The sequence below is a fragment of the Salvelinus fontinalis genome, chromosome 40 (assembly GCF_029448725.1).
Source record: "Salvelinus fontinalis isolate EN_2023a chromosome 40, ASM2944872v1, whole genome shotgun sequence".
Classification (NCBI taxonomy): Eukaryota; Metazoa; Chordata; class Actinopteri; order Salmoniformes; family Salmonidae; genus Salvelinus; species Salvelinus fontinalis.
In genome coordinates this window covers 17,458,952-17,475,127 of record NC_074704.1, presented here as the reverse complement: position 1 = coordinate 17,475,127, position 16,176 = coordinate 17,458,952, and the positions used below count along the sequence as shown (strand labels likewise).

At 42.4% G+C, this 16,176-nt stretch overlaps 2 protein-coding genes across 2 annotated transcripts; both read right to left on the bottom strand.

Moving 5' to 3' along the window:
• Positions 1–2,070: 2,070 nt before the first annotated feature.
• On the bottom strand, positions 2,071–4,404 carry LOC129840007 (small ubiquitin-related modifier 2-like). Its single transcript, XM_055907796.1, has 4 exons — positions 4,264–4,404; positions 3,537–3,668; positions 3,121–3,192; positions 2,071–2,767 (listed from the first exon to the last, which is right to left on the bottom strand). Exons 1-4 carry the CDS (start codon positions 4,282–4,284, stop codon positions 2,705–2,707), a joined length of 288 nt encoding a protein of 95 aa, XP_055763771.1. The 5' UTR covers positions 4,285–4,404; the 3' UTR covers positions 2,071–2,704.
• Positions 4,405–4,622: 218 nt separating this feature from the next.
• On the bottom strand, positions 4,623–12,568 carry LOC129840005 (ADP-ribosylation factor-binding protein GGA3-like). The gene is made up of 17 exons (XM_055907793.1): positions 12,465–12,568; positions 11,778–11,862; positions 11,454–11,529; positions 11,263–11,361; positions 11,026–11,149; positions 10,819–10,922; positions 10,355–10,435; positions 9,829–9,966; positions 9,520–9,601; positions 9,279–9,398; positions 8,801–9,037; positions 8,514–8,575; positions 8,107–8,369; positions 7,569–7,864; positions 7,259–7,428; positions 6,560–6,670; positions 4,623–6,226 (listed from the first exon to the last, which is right to left on the bottom strand). The coding sequence occupies exons 1-17, from the start codon at positions 12,502–12,504 to the stop codon at positions 6,116–6,118; spliced, it is 2,199 nt and encodes a 732-aa protein (XP_055763768.1). The 5' UTR covers positions 12,505–12,568; the 3' UTR covers positions 4,623–6,115.
• Positions 12,569–16,176: the final 3,608 nt, after the last annotated feature.

Here is a 16,176-nt window from a genome sequence, read left to right as displayed (position 1 = left end):
ATCTGATTGGTCAAAACACCAATTAGTGAAAAAAATATCACAATTGGGCTTCCTGTGTAAACAGATGGTTGATAATCACCAATTCATATCGTGTTCCACTAGTCAGTAGATCAGAATCATAATCATGAACTAGTGGGTAAGTAGATGACCTGTCATTCATATCGTCAGATTTTTTAAATTATTGTTCTCTATTGCATTGACTGACTGGTTCTGTATGGGGGTTTTAAGCAGTAATCTTTCTATTTGATATTATCATTATGTCATGACTTGGATTTGAATCTTTATTTAAAGCTTATTCATCAAACATCCCCCTTTCTTTTTATGTCTGATGGTCCAGCACCAACCTCAAGACAATTGCTTTCATTTTTTGGAAAAGGCTTCAAATCCAAGTTAAAATCCAGGTCATGTGACATTATTAACCAAAACACAGGGCCCTAATTACCTTTTACAGTTTGTGTGAGATTGACACACAGGCATATCAATAAAATGGCACTTTTCCTAACAAAATGTATTGAGACATCAGCTGCCAATCATCAAGAGTACACGGCAGGATAAATCTACAGTGCCTTCGGAAACTATTCAGACCCCTTGACTTTTTCCACATTTTGTTACGTTACAGCCTCATTCTAAAATGTATTAAATAAAACAATTTCCACAGCAATTTACTCACAATACCCCATAATGACAAACAAAATCAGGTTAAGACATTTTTGCACATTTATTAAAAAGTAAAAACAGGAAATCCTTATTTACATAAATATTCAGACCCTTAACTATGAGACTCGAAATTGAGCTCAGGTGCATCCTGTTTCCATTGATCATCCTTGAGCTGTTTATACAACTTGATTGGAGTACACCTGTGGTAATTTCAATTGATTGTTTGAGTTGGGAAGGCACACACCTGTCTATATATGGTCCCACAGTTGACAGTGCATGTCAGACCAAAAGCCAAGCCATGAGGTCGAAGGAATTGTCTGTAGAGCTCCGAGACAGAATTGCATCGAGGCACAGATCTGGGGAAGGGTACCAAAATATTTCTGCAGCATTGGATGTCCCCAAGAACACTGTGGCTTCCATCATTCTTAAATGTAAAAAGATTGGAACCACCAAGACTCTTCCTAGAGCTGGTTGTCTGGCCAAACTGAGCAATAGGTAGAGAAGGGCCTTGGTCAGGGAGGTGACCATGATTCCAATAGTTACTCTGATAGAGCTCTAGAGTACCTCTGTGGAGATGGGAGAACGTTCCAGGACAACCATCTCTGCAGCACTCCACCAATCAGGCCTTTATTGTAGAGTGGCCAGACAGAAGGCAACTGAAGACTCTGACCATGAGAAAAATGATTATCTGGTCAGATGAAACGAAGATTGAACTCTTTAGCCTGAATGCATGCGTCATGTCTGGAGGAAACCTGGCACTATCCCTATAGGGAAGCATGGTGGTGGCAGCATCATGCTGTGATGATGGTATTTCAGAGGCAGGGACTGGGAGACTAGTCAGGATTGAGGCAAAGATGAACGGAGCAAAGTGCAGAGAGAGAACCTGCTCAGGACTGCAGACTGGGGCGAAGGTTCACCTTCCAACAGGAAAACCCTAAGCACCCAGCCAAGCCAACGCAGGAGTGGCTTCAGGACAAGTCTCTGAATGTCCTTAAGTGGCCCAGCCAAAGCCCGGACTTGAACATCTCTGGAGAGACCTGAAAATAGCTGTGCAACAACGCTCCCCATCCAACCTGAAAGAGCTTAGGAGGATCTACAGAGAAGAATGGGAGAAACTCCCCAAATAGCATCATACCCAAGAAGACTCAAGGCTGTAATTGCTGCTGAGGGTTCTTCAACAAAGTACCATGTAAAGAGTCTGAATACTTAAGTAAATGATTCCGGTTATTTTTTTATAAATTTGCAAAAACGTAACTTTTTTTTTTGTCATTATGTGTTATTGTGTGTAGATTGAGGGGGGGGGGAAATAATTTTATACATATTAGAAATAAGGCTGTAACCTAACAATGTGGAAAAAGTTAAGGGGTCTGAACCTTCCGAAGGCACTGTATATATCTATGACAGAGACAAATATAAAAAAGATTACATTTATTTCAACAATAACAGATGAGTCAATTTAAATGCAGGCTTATTGGAGAACATCAATACAAGTTGCATCAAACAACTTCTACAACATAAGTATAAAAAAAATGAAGATCAAGAATCCATCTCTGAAAACAAAAACAGAAAAGTCTGACCAGCAATTGTCAAAACGGATGATTTAGATGTAAAAGAAGTTCCACACACCTTCCAAAAGACATTGTCCAGAATTGTAGGCTTTGATTGCTGGATTAGTTCAGCACATGAAACAGGATCTGACAATAGATATCCTCACTCAGTTGTTTATGTACAGAATAAATGCAAGGATGATATAAATTACAACAGTATGTAATGTGCATTTTGTGAATATCAGAGTGAATGGTATTGACACTTGTAGAACTAGGTATGCTGAAACCCAAAACTCCTACTCCTGTAGACCTGAAAGGATTGGAAATATCCAATATGGCTATAACACAGAAAGTCAGATATTACCATATTGGTCCAATCTTTTCAGATCTGCATGAAGTGCCAAGGGATAGGAGTTAGAGGTCGAATTGGTATTCAAAAGCAGAGATTCAGAAAATACATTATTAGGGGAGGTAGGGGTGTTGGTGGGGAACATAGGACCCTAGTGAAAACCTCCCGTTTGCTGCTGGAACACATCAATTGTGTCTTCATCTTCCATTTCCAACTGAAAAAACAAAAGTCATAGTCAAGATCAGTTATAGCATCATAGCAATTTATAAGCATTTTTCTACCAGAGTAAACCAGCTTCAATGGGCAGGATAAAACATGTTTTTTCAAATATTTTTGGGGGGTATTTTGAAGTTTTATTGACAGGTTCAGATCAGAATGTTAAAGGGGAGCCAGATGAGAGGATTACAGGAGAGAAAGTAAGTGGAGGAACAGGGATTGAACCTCTGCCTCCAGGGAATTATGTGGTCCTTGAGGCAGCCCCCGGCACAGGATAAACTGTTTGCCAATGAACAGTCAACTCAACCATATGATATGAGGAACAATAACAAACCTTATCCACCAACTTACTTGTGCTGGTGTGTCTGTCTCGTTGATTGGTTGACCATCGAACCGGAACCGGATTTGCCTAATAGTCAGGCCCTGTGAAAAGGCATCACAAGACACTTAAATATTAAGTTAAAATACACAATACTTCAATCAAGGGAACTTGTGCATTGCAATAAAGCCCTCAGTCTGGATGCATGTGTACATGTACATGTTGCTTGCTTGGTGAGTACAACATACTCCCGATTTGGCTCATACCTTGCATGAACTCCGGACCTCTGCCTTGTAACACACGTGACCGCCCTCCAGTCAGCGCCACGCGAAAAGCTAGCTATTCGCTAGCGCAAGTGGGGATACTTCAGGCTGAGGAGTAAGTTTCACACATCCCCATGTGCTACACATGCATGTTTGTCAGTCAATGGATGCTGATGTTGCCTTACCTGTCTTTCGCAATATGCCTTCATGAGTTTGCTGAGAGGTGTGTGCCTTTTGATCTTGAACTGCACCACTGAGCCGTCTTGTCCTGCCACCTTCAAGTTGATGTGGTCATTGTTCTCCGTCTTTACTCCTTCCTTAAAACAGATTCCATGATTAGAGAAGGGAGTGGATATTTGGATCATTCTCTAGTAACAAAACCATCATTCACATCAAAACTAACTTTCAAATCACGGATGATATTGGATAGAGACATTATTGTGAAGTGCAATGGTCTGCACGGAATACTCCCGATTCATAACAATGCAATGTTCACAACAAGCTAATTGATCATGTTAGCATGCTAACTACTGTATCTAGCTAGCTAGCTGCCTTACTGTTATTCGGGCACGGGCCCTCGACGTTAGCTAGCTAGTCATCTAGGTTGCATCATGACAAGAAAACACATGAATATGAATATTACATTTAAATTAGAAAATTAAACTGCTTATATTGACTGACAACGTGAATAAATCACAAAAGGCACATTACTGATATTATTCGCTAGCTAGCTACACGCTAGTAGTTAGCCTAGCTGTCCAGACCGATTCTGAAATATTTCCTAGTAAATCAACCGGTTTAGTAAGTTAGCTGCTCTAAACCTCAAACATTTTCAGAATATCATACAGACCAACATAACGAAAATACATCTTCACTGTAAATATTGCGAATAAAATACGTTTTATTGCTCACCTTGGGTTTTTCGTCTGCCATGGCTGCTACACTTCAGCGACTGTGCGCTTTCTCCACAACGCTTCGGCAGGAGCGCCACTTCCATCCGCGCCAGTTTGGAGAGCTGTCTGTGCTGCGCTTTTTCCAGACGATACATTTCTGAGCACTCCGTGTGTGTGCAGTGTTACATTTCTGAGCACCTACAGTGTGTGTGCCCAGTGTTGCTTGTTGGTGTGAAACTAAACTTAAAAATACAAAGTAAAATTACATTTTCCAAGAGGGTTGACTATTTATAGGTGTTTCATCGCCGGTAATCAGTCTGTATGGGCGCAAGTGGGTTAGGGCAGGCATATGAACATACCACATACAGAATGTGGCAATTCTTTAAAATTAAGACTTTAATTTTCATGCGGTGAAACAGCTGTTTGAAAATACATTTACAGTACATACTTCTGTTCAATCTCATTAAAGAACCACACATTAATGCACATTAATTAATTTGCCAGTCTCTAAAATTGACAATAACTACAGCAACAATTTATATTGAAGTTTGGAAGAGTCCTCCCATTGTAACATTGGTACTGATAACAGAAAATGGCTTCAGAACGCAGACAGACTGAATACAGACATAGATAGTCAGACACTCTTGTTACATACTAGTACATTGCAAGGGACACCCATAAGCCCTATTTTGAGTGACTGATTCATGTCCTATTGTACCACTGCAGGCAAAGCACCTTCACCCATGGGCTGTTTGAATGGGGATGCAAGGTTTACGACGTCGCAGATAGAAATGTAAAGTATAGAGCTGACAAATTTCTCTATTCAAACAACTTCGTTCTACTCAATACAGGTCTATCTGAAAGTGCTGTGATATTTCACCCTCCTGGATAAGCCCCAGGTTTCTACAAACTAATATTAAATTGTTACCAAGCCATTCAAAGTCAAGTATGCAGGGAAGAGTTCAGTATGCAGGGAAGAATTCAGCAGTAAACTGATCTCAAAACAGTAGACAGAGCTTGCTTCGCTAACAACATCTCTGGAAACCAATACTTTCATGACAAGCACCTAAAAATAAATAAGGATTCAGTCACACACCTTGGCAGGCCACTACCTCCCATAACTGAAACATGTCAAAATAGCACTAATAGAAATATATAGGTAGAAATAGAAAAATCCCACCTGACCAGATAAATAGCGCTCTGCTCCCAAAAATACAAATAATTAAATATATTCACAAAGTTCTTCTCAACAACATTATGCAAGTGTTCAGCATTTAGCTATCTGTACTGTCATTTATCTTCATCATTTTCTACTGAGGTATTGTATTGGAATAAAGTGAAAGGGGGCAGGCGGAAAAGAGATACATGTATACCGTATGCTACTAGTCTAGGGCCTATTTTCCATTAACTGTGACAATCGGGAGATTGTCCCTGTCCAATTACTGGTAGTTCATTGTAAGTCTTGTGTAACTGCCCGATATATATCATGTGATAATTTCCACTCTTATCACATGCTAGGCTGGCTCTTATTGACCGTTGAAAGTTACATTTCCAAGTGTATATGACTGCTCTAAAACCAAACATTGTAAGTCTGTACGGCATTTCTAAAGTGCAGCAATTCTGTAACAATTCCATTCAGAGAAGATTGGGCTTGAAGTCGAATTTAGTTTTAACATGACACCTAACAGAAGAACAATGTAACAAATGGCACAATGATAATAGCGCTTAATAACTTACTAGTATATGAAACATTCACAAATACATTGTATTTGGGGGAGAATCAGTCTTTGTAGTGTCAACAGACTCAAGCTCAAGCTGTCCCCACCATGTGTTACTGTATTGTCCTTGGCACCATTTTGGGGTTAGGGGGGCTATAGAGCCCCCCATATCTCAGCTGGGGGGAACTGGTCCACCTCCCCAGTCTCTGTGCACTGCTGCTCTCCCAGTGTGAACGTCAGCTTGTATCTCATCCGGACCTTCTCCTGCGAGAGACACACAGGCACAGAGTTAGAATGCCAGCTTAGCCTGCTGGTTAGCATTGTAGCATCCTTTCTATTTCAAACTAAAGCACACAAATGATCCAGGTTATATGAGATATGGGTAGCTGATGTCAGGAATCATAAAGACCAAGTAACAACTAAAGGATGGAATAATAGATCCTGAACCTTAGCAGGGATCACAAAGACAAAATGTATGCACTCACTGTACCATAACATCTACTAAGTGGAATATATTATTACATTACAAAAAACACATTTTCACCTCATGCAAATATCAGATGAATAACTCATTGACTACACTAGGAGGACTCTCACCATCAGTGGGTTGGCCAGCAGCATGACTTGAGTGATGGCGGCGGGGGGAAAGATGGGGTTAAAGGGCGCCAGGTCAGTTCCCGAGGGCGGTTGTAGTCTCACCTTCATCGACTGGCAAGGGGGAAGGAATGAACAGGGAGGGGGTTATCAGTGACAGTTTGAAGACAGGCTTTGGTTCATTTATATTTATTAACTCACAAATATTATAGTTTGAGCAAACTTCACTGCCTGTCTGAAGCAGGACCTCACTGAACATCTCACTTGTCAGGAGAGTGAGGATTCAAGTATGCTAAAATATTTTCCTCAACTACAGCAGGGTTCACCAACTGGCAGCGTTGGTTTTAATTGGCCCCCCAGGTTCTAAGCAAACTTTTTTTTCTCCATTGTTGGACATAAAATACTGTCAAAACACCAGGAAATCAGCTCCAAGTGATTTTAATGTTGGGGAGCTGTTGCTAAGTATTCCCACACAGAGATATATGTGGTCATATACAAATGTAAGCAAGGTTTTAGAATGATATATTTTTGCAGTCTACAAATAATCTGTAATTATGTTCTGGCTCCGACCATCCACTCAAGAAAAATAATTAGCCCACGGCTGAATCCAGTTGATTATCCCTGTACTACAGTGCAAGTACAGACCACAGTGTAATTGAACAGGTTGTAACAGTGCGTGTCCACTGTCCAAGTCAGCCTTACCTTGGGTACAGCAGCCTGTAGGACTATGTTCCTGACGAGAAGAGGTGCCGTGTTCAACATGGACACCACCATCACCAGCACGTCCGGCCGGCCCGGCGGACATTCGGTGGCAAAGTGCAGGAGAACGCGGACCCCGTCTTTATCATAGGCCGTCACAGGACATAGCTTGCCTTAAACATCACAGAATGACAGACAGAGGAAGAAAATACTCAGTATCTGCACTTCCAGCCACTATACTGAGCCATCTGTGTTGACCAAACAACAGTACCCAGAAACCCCTGAATCAGGCTAAGGTCTTCCTGGGACTCACTTGGCTTGATAGCTTCCAGGGGCACGTGGATGTTACTTAGGGAGATCTCAGGGAACTTGGCTGGGCTGGCCTGCCCCAGCGGGAGAATCAGGATGGGGGACAGGGAGCGGAGAAGGGGGCTGTCATCAGCCTGGGTCTTAGGGGCCAAGGTAGGGGCTGCAGCAGCAGCAGCCGGTAGGATGCCCAGAGGAAGAGGGCTGGATCTGGAGGCGGGGATCCCAATTCTCGGGGAGGCACTGGCACCCATAGCCTCACCCATCCCAAACAGGTCGCCGGTGTTGATCACACCAGACATGCTATAGTAGACGATGACAGATGGATGTACATTAAAACTGTACTCTCTACCGCCCATCCCTACTGCATACACTCAAAATAATAGATCAAGTAATAACGCCAATTGGTTATTATAGATGATGGCATTTAAATGTTACTTCAGTTATCCACTTTCTAGCCTCCACAGTTACATGGTGTGCTACATGCTAGCTAGCATCTAGCCTTCACAGGAACATAAAGTATGATTGGTAGTGGAGATGAGCACCTCTTGGGGCTGCCCAGATCCAACATGGCCAGGTCTTGCAGACTGTGGTTCAGGGAGGCGGAGACTGCCTGAGCAGCAGCACTGGGGTAGGGAAAGGAGGCCGCCACTGAGGATTGTGGGCAACTGACATGGGCGGCTGTCTTAGGAGCTTCTACAACAGAGCCTGTTTCTAACTGGTCCAAACTGGCGGCTGTCGTAGAAGCTGCAGAGAATACAGTAGCTGGGAGGGCGCTGCCAAACAGGTCCAAAACTGGGTTGGGAGCCTGGAAGAGAAGCGGTTTAACATCACATTAAACAATGTGTGTCATGCTAATATTGTTAAGATCAATATTTCCAGGAAGGATAAATATTTCTACCAGATAAATGCTTCTGAAAGTATTGACTGGTTAGGATACTTGAAAATTTACCTGCAAAAATGTCGTCCACAGATTATTCAGGTCATCTTTTGCAGGAACTGGGTCATTAAGTCCTGAAACAAACAAACAGTCCATATATCAGTCAATTTATTCTCCTGTTCTATCAAGAAAACCCACATTTCCCGGAAGAGGGAGAGACTTTGGCAATATATGTGGGTATTAGGTGAGTCTACTATGTGAATTCAATGTCAAAAACATGAATCACAATGACACACAGAAGACTAATGCTTTCTTATCAGATCCAAGACATAAAGGTGCTGATACAGGATGTGCTGTACCTAGAGAGAGGAGCTCTTCATCCAGTAGAGACAGTGCGGCAGAGGGTTTGCTGGGGCTGGGGTCCTCCATGGCAGGGCAAGCCTGAAGATCCTGGAGGGGTGCAGACCCGTACAGCAGGTCGGCTGGGATGAGGTCTGGGTGCTGGGCTAGAGGAGGATGCTCTGGTGGTGAGGGGCTCTGTAGGTCCAGACCAGCCAGGTCTATCAGGATCTCAGACTGGTTGCTGTCTTTGGTACCTGGCCAGGGAAGGAAAGAGATTGATTGAGTTTCACTTATTAGTCGCTGCTTACATAATTTGGGAAGTTCACAAGATGAGGGTGAAACAGTCCAAGATGGTAAATACAATAATACACCAATGTATTCTCAGATGAAGGGGGGCTTATACTTTTGTAAAGAATCCCCAGACCTGGGCCTCAGAAAGGAAAAGGTGGACAATCCCTGGTAGAAAATAAAATCTGTGAACCCTCATGTTCTTACATTGTGTAGTAGTTGATGGTCCAAGTGTCTCCATCTCTCCATTGACAGTCTGTCCCTCCACAATCCTCTTATAGGAGTTGATGACGCGGGACAGGTCATCGCTGGCCTGCAATATGTCACCTGGGGGTCACGAGAGGTCAAAGGTCACAATGAAGGCTCATCCAACCAATCAATATGACCAATGGGAGGGATTTGACTATTTCGGACAATAAGATGGCAGGCCTCAGGGGGTGTTGGTTACCTAAGCTGCTGTCATTGTCCTCTGTCTCTGTGGCCAGCTTAAACACAGTCCCCCTCAACTTGTCACAGTCACCGTAAAGCTCCTGAAATGAAAAAGCAACACCAATAATAACATTATGTGATGACAACACATTTCATATATGCTTCCAAAGTGTATTAACAACAAAAGACAGATTTTTCAGGCAAACTTTCATTGTCTTGGAAGCGATTTCATTTTATTTTCCACGAAGTTAATCTATAAAGAGTGTCTATCTCAATTTTGAGGGGGAAGAGTCTACAATAGTGATAGTGAAGTAAGATGTGGACCAACTTTGATAAGCTCCTTGTCGCCATCTGTTGATTGGTCTCCGCTGAAGTGGCTGAGCATCTCGTTGAGCAGTTTAACACTGTTGTTGACCTCCTCCAGGGTACCGCTGCGCTTCGACGCTCTCTGCAGCCTCACCTCATCCTGAAACACAGCACACACCTGCCTTAAACCCACTGGGACACAGTGACTGACAGAGGGCCGGATTCAATCACTTGTCGTCATTATGGTCGTCATCAACGTCATTATTTTTTTATTTATTTTATTTTACCTTTATTTAACTAGGCAAGTCAGTTAAGAACAAATTCTTATTTTCAATGACGGCCTAGGAACAGTGGGTTAACTGCCTGTTCAGGGGCAGAACGACAGATTTGTACCTTGTCAGCTCGGGGATTTGAACTTCCAACCTTTCGGTTACTAGTCCAACGCTCTAACCACTAGGCTACCCTGATGTTTCTGTAGCAGCTCTGTCTACACAACTACTGCCTAGATCACTGGATGCGTGTCTGTATGATGATGCATGTAGGCTAACCTCTTTGACCATGTTTTTGATGAGGCGGTTGGCCTCCTGTAGATCCTCAGGCTTTTTGCTCTTCAGAAGCTCGGCCAGTCGCTACAGAGAGAGAGAATAATAATAAGTCAGAGTCTCTAGTACTCTAGTCTGTTTCCCACATTTAGGGTCCAGTCACAGCAGCCACGCCCCGTGACAGATCCCAGGGCTTGAGAAAACATATTTTGATCATAGATCAACTTGAAGCTCTGAAAAGCAAACACGCCAGGACCAATGAGAAAAAGGATGAGACAGTCAGGAGGGTTTTATAGTGTAATTGTTATTGTAATGACATAGATTATGGCTATGCTATTTGCATCCCAAAAACAGAATTCAAACATATATTTTTTAAAGATAACACAATTAAAACATTCTTCAAAAAGTAAATTCATAGCGCCCGTATACAAAGATCTTCCATCAAACATCATAAGAAGGAAACATCTCACCTTGCTCTTCTCCTCGTTCTCAAACACAGGATTCTTGGGCCGAGATGGGGGCAACAGCATCAGTGTCTTATCCAGAGGAAGCTCAGGGTCAACTGTGACAATACCTGAAAAAAGGCAACAGTTAGAAGTGCCATGGCGACTTAACAGTATAGGCTAAAAACCAATGAAAACCTGAAATAGGGTAATTGTTTAATGTTGAAATCCTACCTTGTTTCTTCAGCATTTGATAAGCTTCACTGATCTTAGCCTCATCGGGTAAAGAGAGCGTCCAGCTGAAGAGCATATCTACCACTCTCTTCTTCACCACCTCCGACACTCTGTCACCTAGATACTGGAACAGGAACAGGGTTCATCTGGATGGATTCCATTTTAACAAAGCCACAAATTACATACAGAACTATGGGATTAAGGACCAATACAAAACAGTTGATACGATCTACTTACTTTAGGTGACACCACTTTGATGAGTTCATTTAGAAACCTAAATTTCCCAACTTCGTTGTGAAACCTTTTCCCGCAGTTCTTCATGCAAGCCTCTAAAACCTGCAAAATTAAGTAGTCAATGTTAAAGCTCCAAGAATTATAGGCTTGTGATAAATTACAAATACACAATGTAGGAGTGGGATGTTACGCACCATCAAAGCCTGTATCGCCTCCCATTCTTGCGGGGACTGGATTTTATGGGCTAACAATCTCACAGCAATCTGTGGGCTGAAATTAAAATTATATAATATCAGAATAAATCTCAAACAATTCAAGGATTCAACAGTTCCAAATTAGCCTAATTTGAGATTATGCAGTTAAACAATAAAAAGTTAAAACCATTACATCTTCAGAAAACCCTATTGATTACAATGAGATTACTACCATAACACTGCAGAAATGAGTTCAGCTTCTGAAATATGATCCAGGGGACCTGCAGTAACGTTACTTGAAGAGCACAGAAAAAGCATTCATACCCTTCCAATTCCTTATTGATTTGGTCACAGAATCCTATAATGTACTCCCAGTCTTCCTGCCTGTTGGATGGGTTGGTGGCCTTGTCTGTAAGGGGGAAGGATCACATGAATATCTATCCCTGACTGAGTTTTCATAGGCTCCTTTATAAAAAAAAACTGCTCATGGCTGACGTCTGAATGTGATAAAAGCCAAACAGGTCATGTATTACTGCACATTTGTCTTGAATGCAGGCAGCCCTTGCAGGAAATTAGGTAACTAGGTAGGCAGTTAGCTAGTCAGAGTTGTGTAGCCAACTGGAGGTTAATTTGTAAACAACTACAGTAGATGCAGTAGTTGCTAAGCTATCTAGCTAGCAAACTAACTCCCAAAATCTTGACAACTAGCAAAAAAATAGAAGCTTAGTTAGCTAGCTACCTAACAAGTCAATAAAGGGTCGTGGGCATTGTGAACATGAACTGTTGTTGCAAAAATAGCTAGCTAACGTTAGCTCATTGCAAGCCACCTTTCATGCCCCAAACATTGACTCAAAACACGATAAAAAAAATGAACATAGCCATTGTTAACATTTGTATAAAATGTACATTCTAGCTGGCACTGGTGATGTCGTTGTGAATGGGCAAATTGTTGAACATTACAACGATTCATAAAGAAGTACATATAATTTAATTTTCAAGCATGTAACTCACTGAGCCACGACTCCAGCGACTCCCCTTCCGCATCCGCCATATTCACTGCAGATACACCAATGGGCGTATTCGATTATGCTGAGCCACGGGGCACCGGTCGTGAACGGTGAAAAGCGGCAAGGGAGGAGAGCATTCTCAAATCGAACAGTAATCTGCTGCTATCGGTTATGTTGTCTACATCATGATGCATACATCTCTTTTCCTTACAACATTTTTGAATTTTCAAAGAGTTTTCATTGGTAAGGCAGATAAAACGTTTTTTTTTTTTTTAATCTAAAGCAATCACTGTTGCATGTGAAAACAGAATCCTACTCATTACTCCACGTGCTTAACAATGTCACTTTTGTTTGGGGCACACTTAGCTGAGGTTTTGAAAGGGGCACCTGGCTCAAGCCCAGGAGGCAGCCAATTATGATACTTTGTCAGTACAGATGGTTTGTTTAGCCTACATAGCAGGTTAGGATAATTATCGTAGCGTGTTAGAAAATGTACATCGCAGTTTAGGTGAATTAATGTAGCAGGTTAATAGAACTAAGGTAGCCGATTATGATAATTCGCTTACAGGTTAGGATAACTAACGAAGCAGGTTATGTGAATTAACCTAGCAGATTAGCAGAATAAAATGGTATTTGTCACATGCGCTGAATACAAACAGCTTCTACCCCCAAGCCATAAGACTCCTGAACATCTAGTCAAATGGCTACCCAGACTATTTGCATTGCCCCCCTCCCCTCCTCCACACCACTCTGTTGTCATTTATGCATAGTCACTTTAATAACTCTACCTACATATACATACTACCTCAATTAACTGAAAATGCACTGTTGGTTAGGAGCTTGTAAGTAAGCATTTCACTGAAAGGTCTACTACATCTGTTGTATTCGGCGCATGTGACTAATAAAATTTGATTTGAAATTTGATTTGAAGACCTTACCGTGAAATGCTTACTTTTGAGCCCTTAACCAACAATGCAGTTTTAAAAAAGTAAGTAAGAAAATGCAACTAGTCAGGATGCTCTCGATGGTGCAGCTGTAGAACTTTTATAGTATCTGAGGTCCCATGCCAAATCTTTTCAGCCTCCTGAGGGGGAATAGGTATTGTCATGCCCTCTTCACAACTGTCTTGGTGTGTTTGGACCATGATAGGTCCTTAGCGAAGTGGACACTAAGGAACTTGAAGCTCTCGATCCACTCCCCTACAGCCTCGTCAATGTAAATGGGGGTTTGCTTAGCCCCACGATCAGCTTCTTTCTCTTGCTTATGTTGAGGGAGAGGTTTTTGTCCTGGCACCACACTGCCAGGTTTTCTGACCTCCTCCCTATAGGCTGTCTCGTCGTCTGTAATCAGGCCTACCACCGCCGTATCGTCGGCAAACTTAATAATGGTGTTGGAGTCGTGCGTGGCCACGCAGTTGTGGGTGAACAGGGAGTACAAAAAGAGACTAAGCACGCACTCCAGAGGGGCCCCCGTGTTTAGGGCCAGTGTGGCAGATGTGTTGTTGCCTACCCTCACCACCTGGGGGCGACCTGTCAGGAGGTCCAGGATCCAGTTGCAGAGGGAGTTGTTCAGTCCCAGGGTCCTTAGCTTAGTGATGAGCTTGGAGGGCACTATGGTGTTGAACGCTGAGCTGTAGTCTCACATAGGTGTTCCTTTTGTCCAGGTGGGAAAGGGCAGTGTGGAGTGCAATAGAGATTGCGCCATCTGTGGATCTGTTGGGGCGGATATGTGAATTGAAGTGGGTCCAGGGTTTCTGGGATGATGGTGTTGATGTGAGCCATGACCAGCCTTTCAAAGCATTTTATGGCTACAGATTTGAGTGCTACGGAGCAGGAGTCACCTAGGCAGGTTAGGAAAAGGGTTAGGCTTAGCTACAATGAGGGGGTTTGTTTAATCTCGCCCGGGCGCCTGAGTAGGTGTGTTTTGTACCAGGTGAAAGTTGATTGCATTAGTTTTGGAACCAGGCTGCCTCCTGGGCGTGAGCCATGTGCCCTGTTCAAAGCCCTGTTCAAAGTTTTTTCACATGCAAAAGTGATTGCTTTTGAGATTGTTCTACCTTCCCAATGAAAATGAGATAGAAAATTCTAACATTTATTTTATTTTAAAAAATGGATGATGCACCATTCTGCCTTGTTGACAAAATGACAAATGACAGAGCGGCACAGATTACTATTCTATTTGAGAAGGGAGCTGCACTCCTCCCTCTCAGCTTTCGCCCGATGACGTAACGGGCCTTTGCCTGGTGCCCCGCGGCTCAGCATAATCGAATCCGCCCAGTGCCAGAACAACGAAGTAGTCAGGAGCCAATGGAAAGAGAAGCTAGAGAGGGATTTGGTTTCCCTGGGCGGTTCTTCCCGGGAGTTTCAGTCAGACCCTTCTCATTTTGCCTGGTGACGTCACGGCCATAGACCGGTGCACGATATAATTGACTGTATATGAGGGAGAAACCAAAGATCTGCGGAGACACCACCAAAATGACATTTCTTTGGACCAAATTTCTCACGCTTTCACCCACTGGGCTGTAGAAAGAATGACGATAAATCATTGAAGGTATTCTGTTAATCTGGTTTGGGCGCCTGAGTAGGCATAGTTAGCACCAGGTGTAAAGTGATTGTACTTTTCTGACCAATGGCAAAGTTGGCTCAAAACAAAAGTAAGGTAGTTTAAGCACATGGAGTAATGCGTCGGATTCTGAGTTCACATGCAAAAGGGATTCCTTTTGATAAAAACGCGTTATCTCCATTCCCATGTTCCTGAACGATGGATCATGCTGCCTTGACAATATAACCGAGCGCTGCAGACTGTTGTCTAATTAGAGCAGGGTGCGCCTCCCTCACAGCTTCTCCCGGTCACGTGACGGGCCATAGCCCGGTACACTCGTGCCTGTTTAATAGAATACCCTCATTGTAATAAAATGGTGATGGATAGGATTTGGGGTAAACTTTTATTTTACAGCCATCTACGAGAAACATGATTTACTAGTCTGTATGGGAAACAAACTTTACAATGATTATATGATAGGCATAAACCCAACTGTAAACAAAACAACAAAGTAATTTGTAACCTGACACTTTTTTTTGTTTTGTTACTAGAATCTCTTGTACCCAGAATATAAGCTTGTTTTACTCCAATGTTTGTAAACGCACACTGCATAGCCTCAAAACATGGTTAAAACAATAATGTGGATATCATGGATGGTCAGTCCTTGCATCCATCGCTCTGTCTATGAATTTGAGAGTGGTTACATTTCTCCCGGCCCATCCCTCAGCTTCTTATCAAAACAGAGGTGGGTTGGCCGCTTTGTTATTGTTTTAACTAAAGATTCAAGCTTTAATGGTTTCAGTTTCAAAATGTTAACAATACCGTTTTACAAAATAAAATATTCACGGAATGTAGAAAAATGACCGATTCAAATTGTGAACAACCAAAATCGGCAAAGGCTACTCTAGTGAAAAAATACATCTTCATTTATAAGACTTGATTAAAAGGTAAGAAAATAAACATATGCTTGATTATACAAAATAAAAAATATATAACGCAAATCAGTCAAGATAAACCTGATAATAACACATCCGTACAAGAAAGTTTTAGGGAAACGTGTCGTTCAGCACAAACCTCAACGTAGCAAACGTTAACTCGAACTAAACGTACCATGGGTAACACTTTCCGCAAAAATGACGCCGCATTTGTTTACGAGGACTCTAACGTTAATTCGT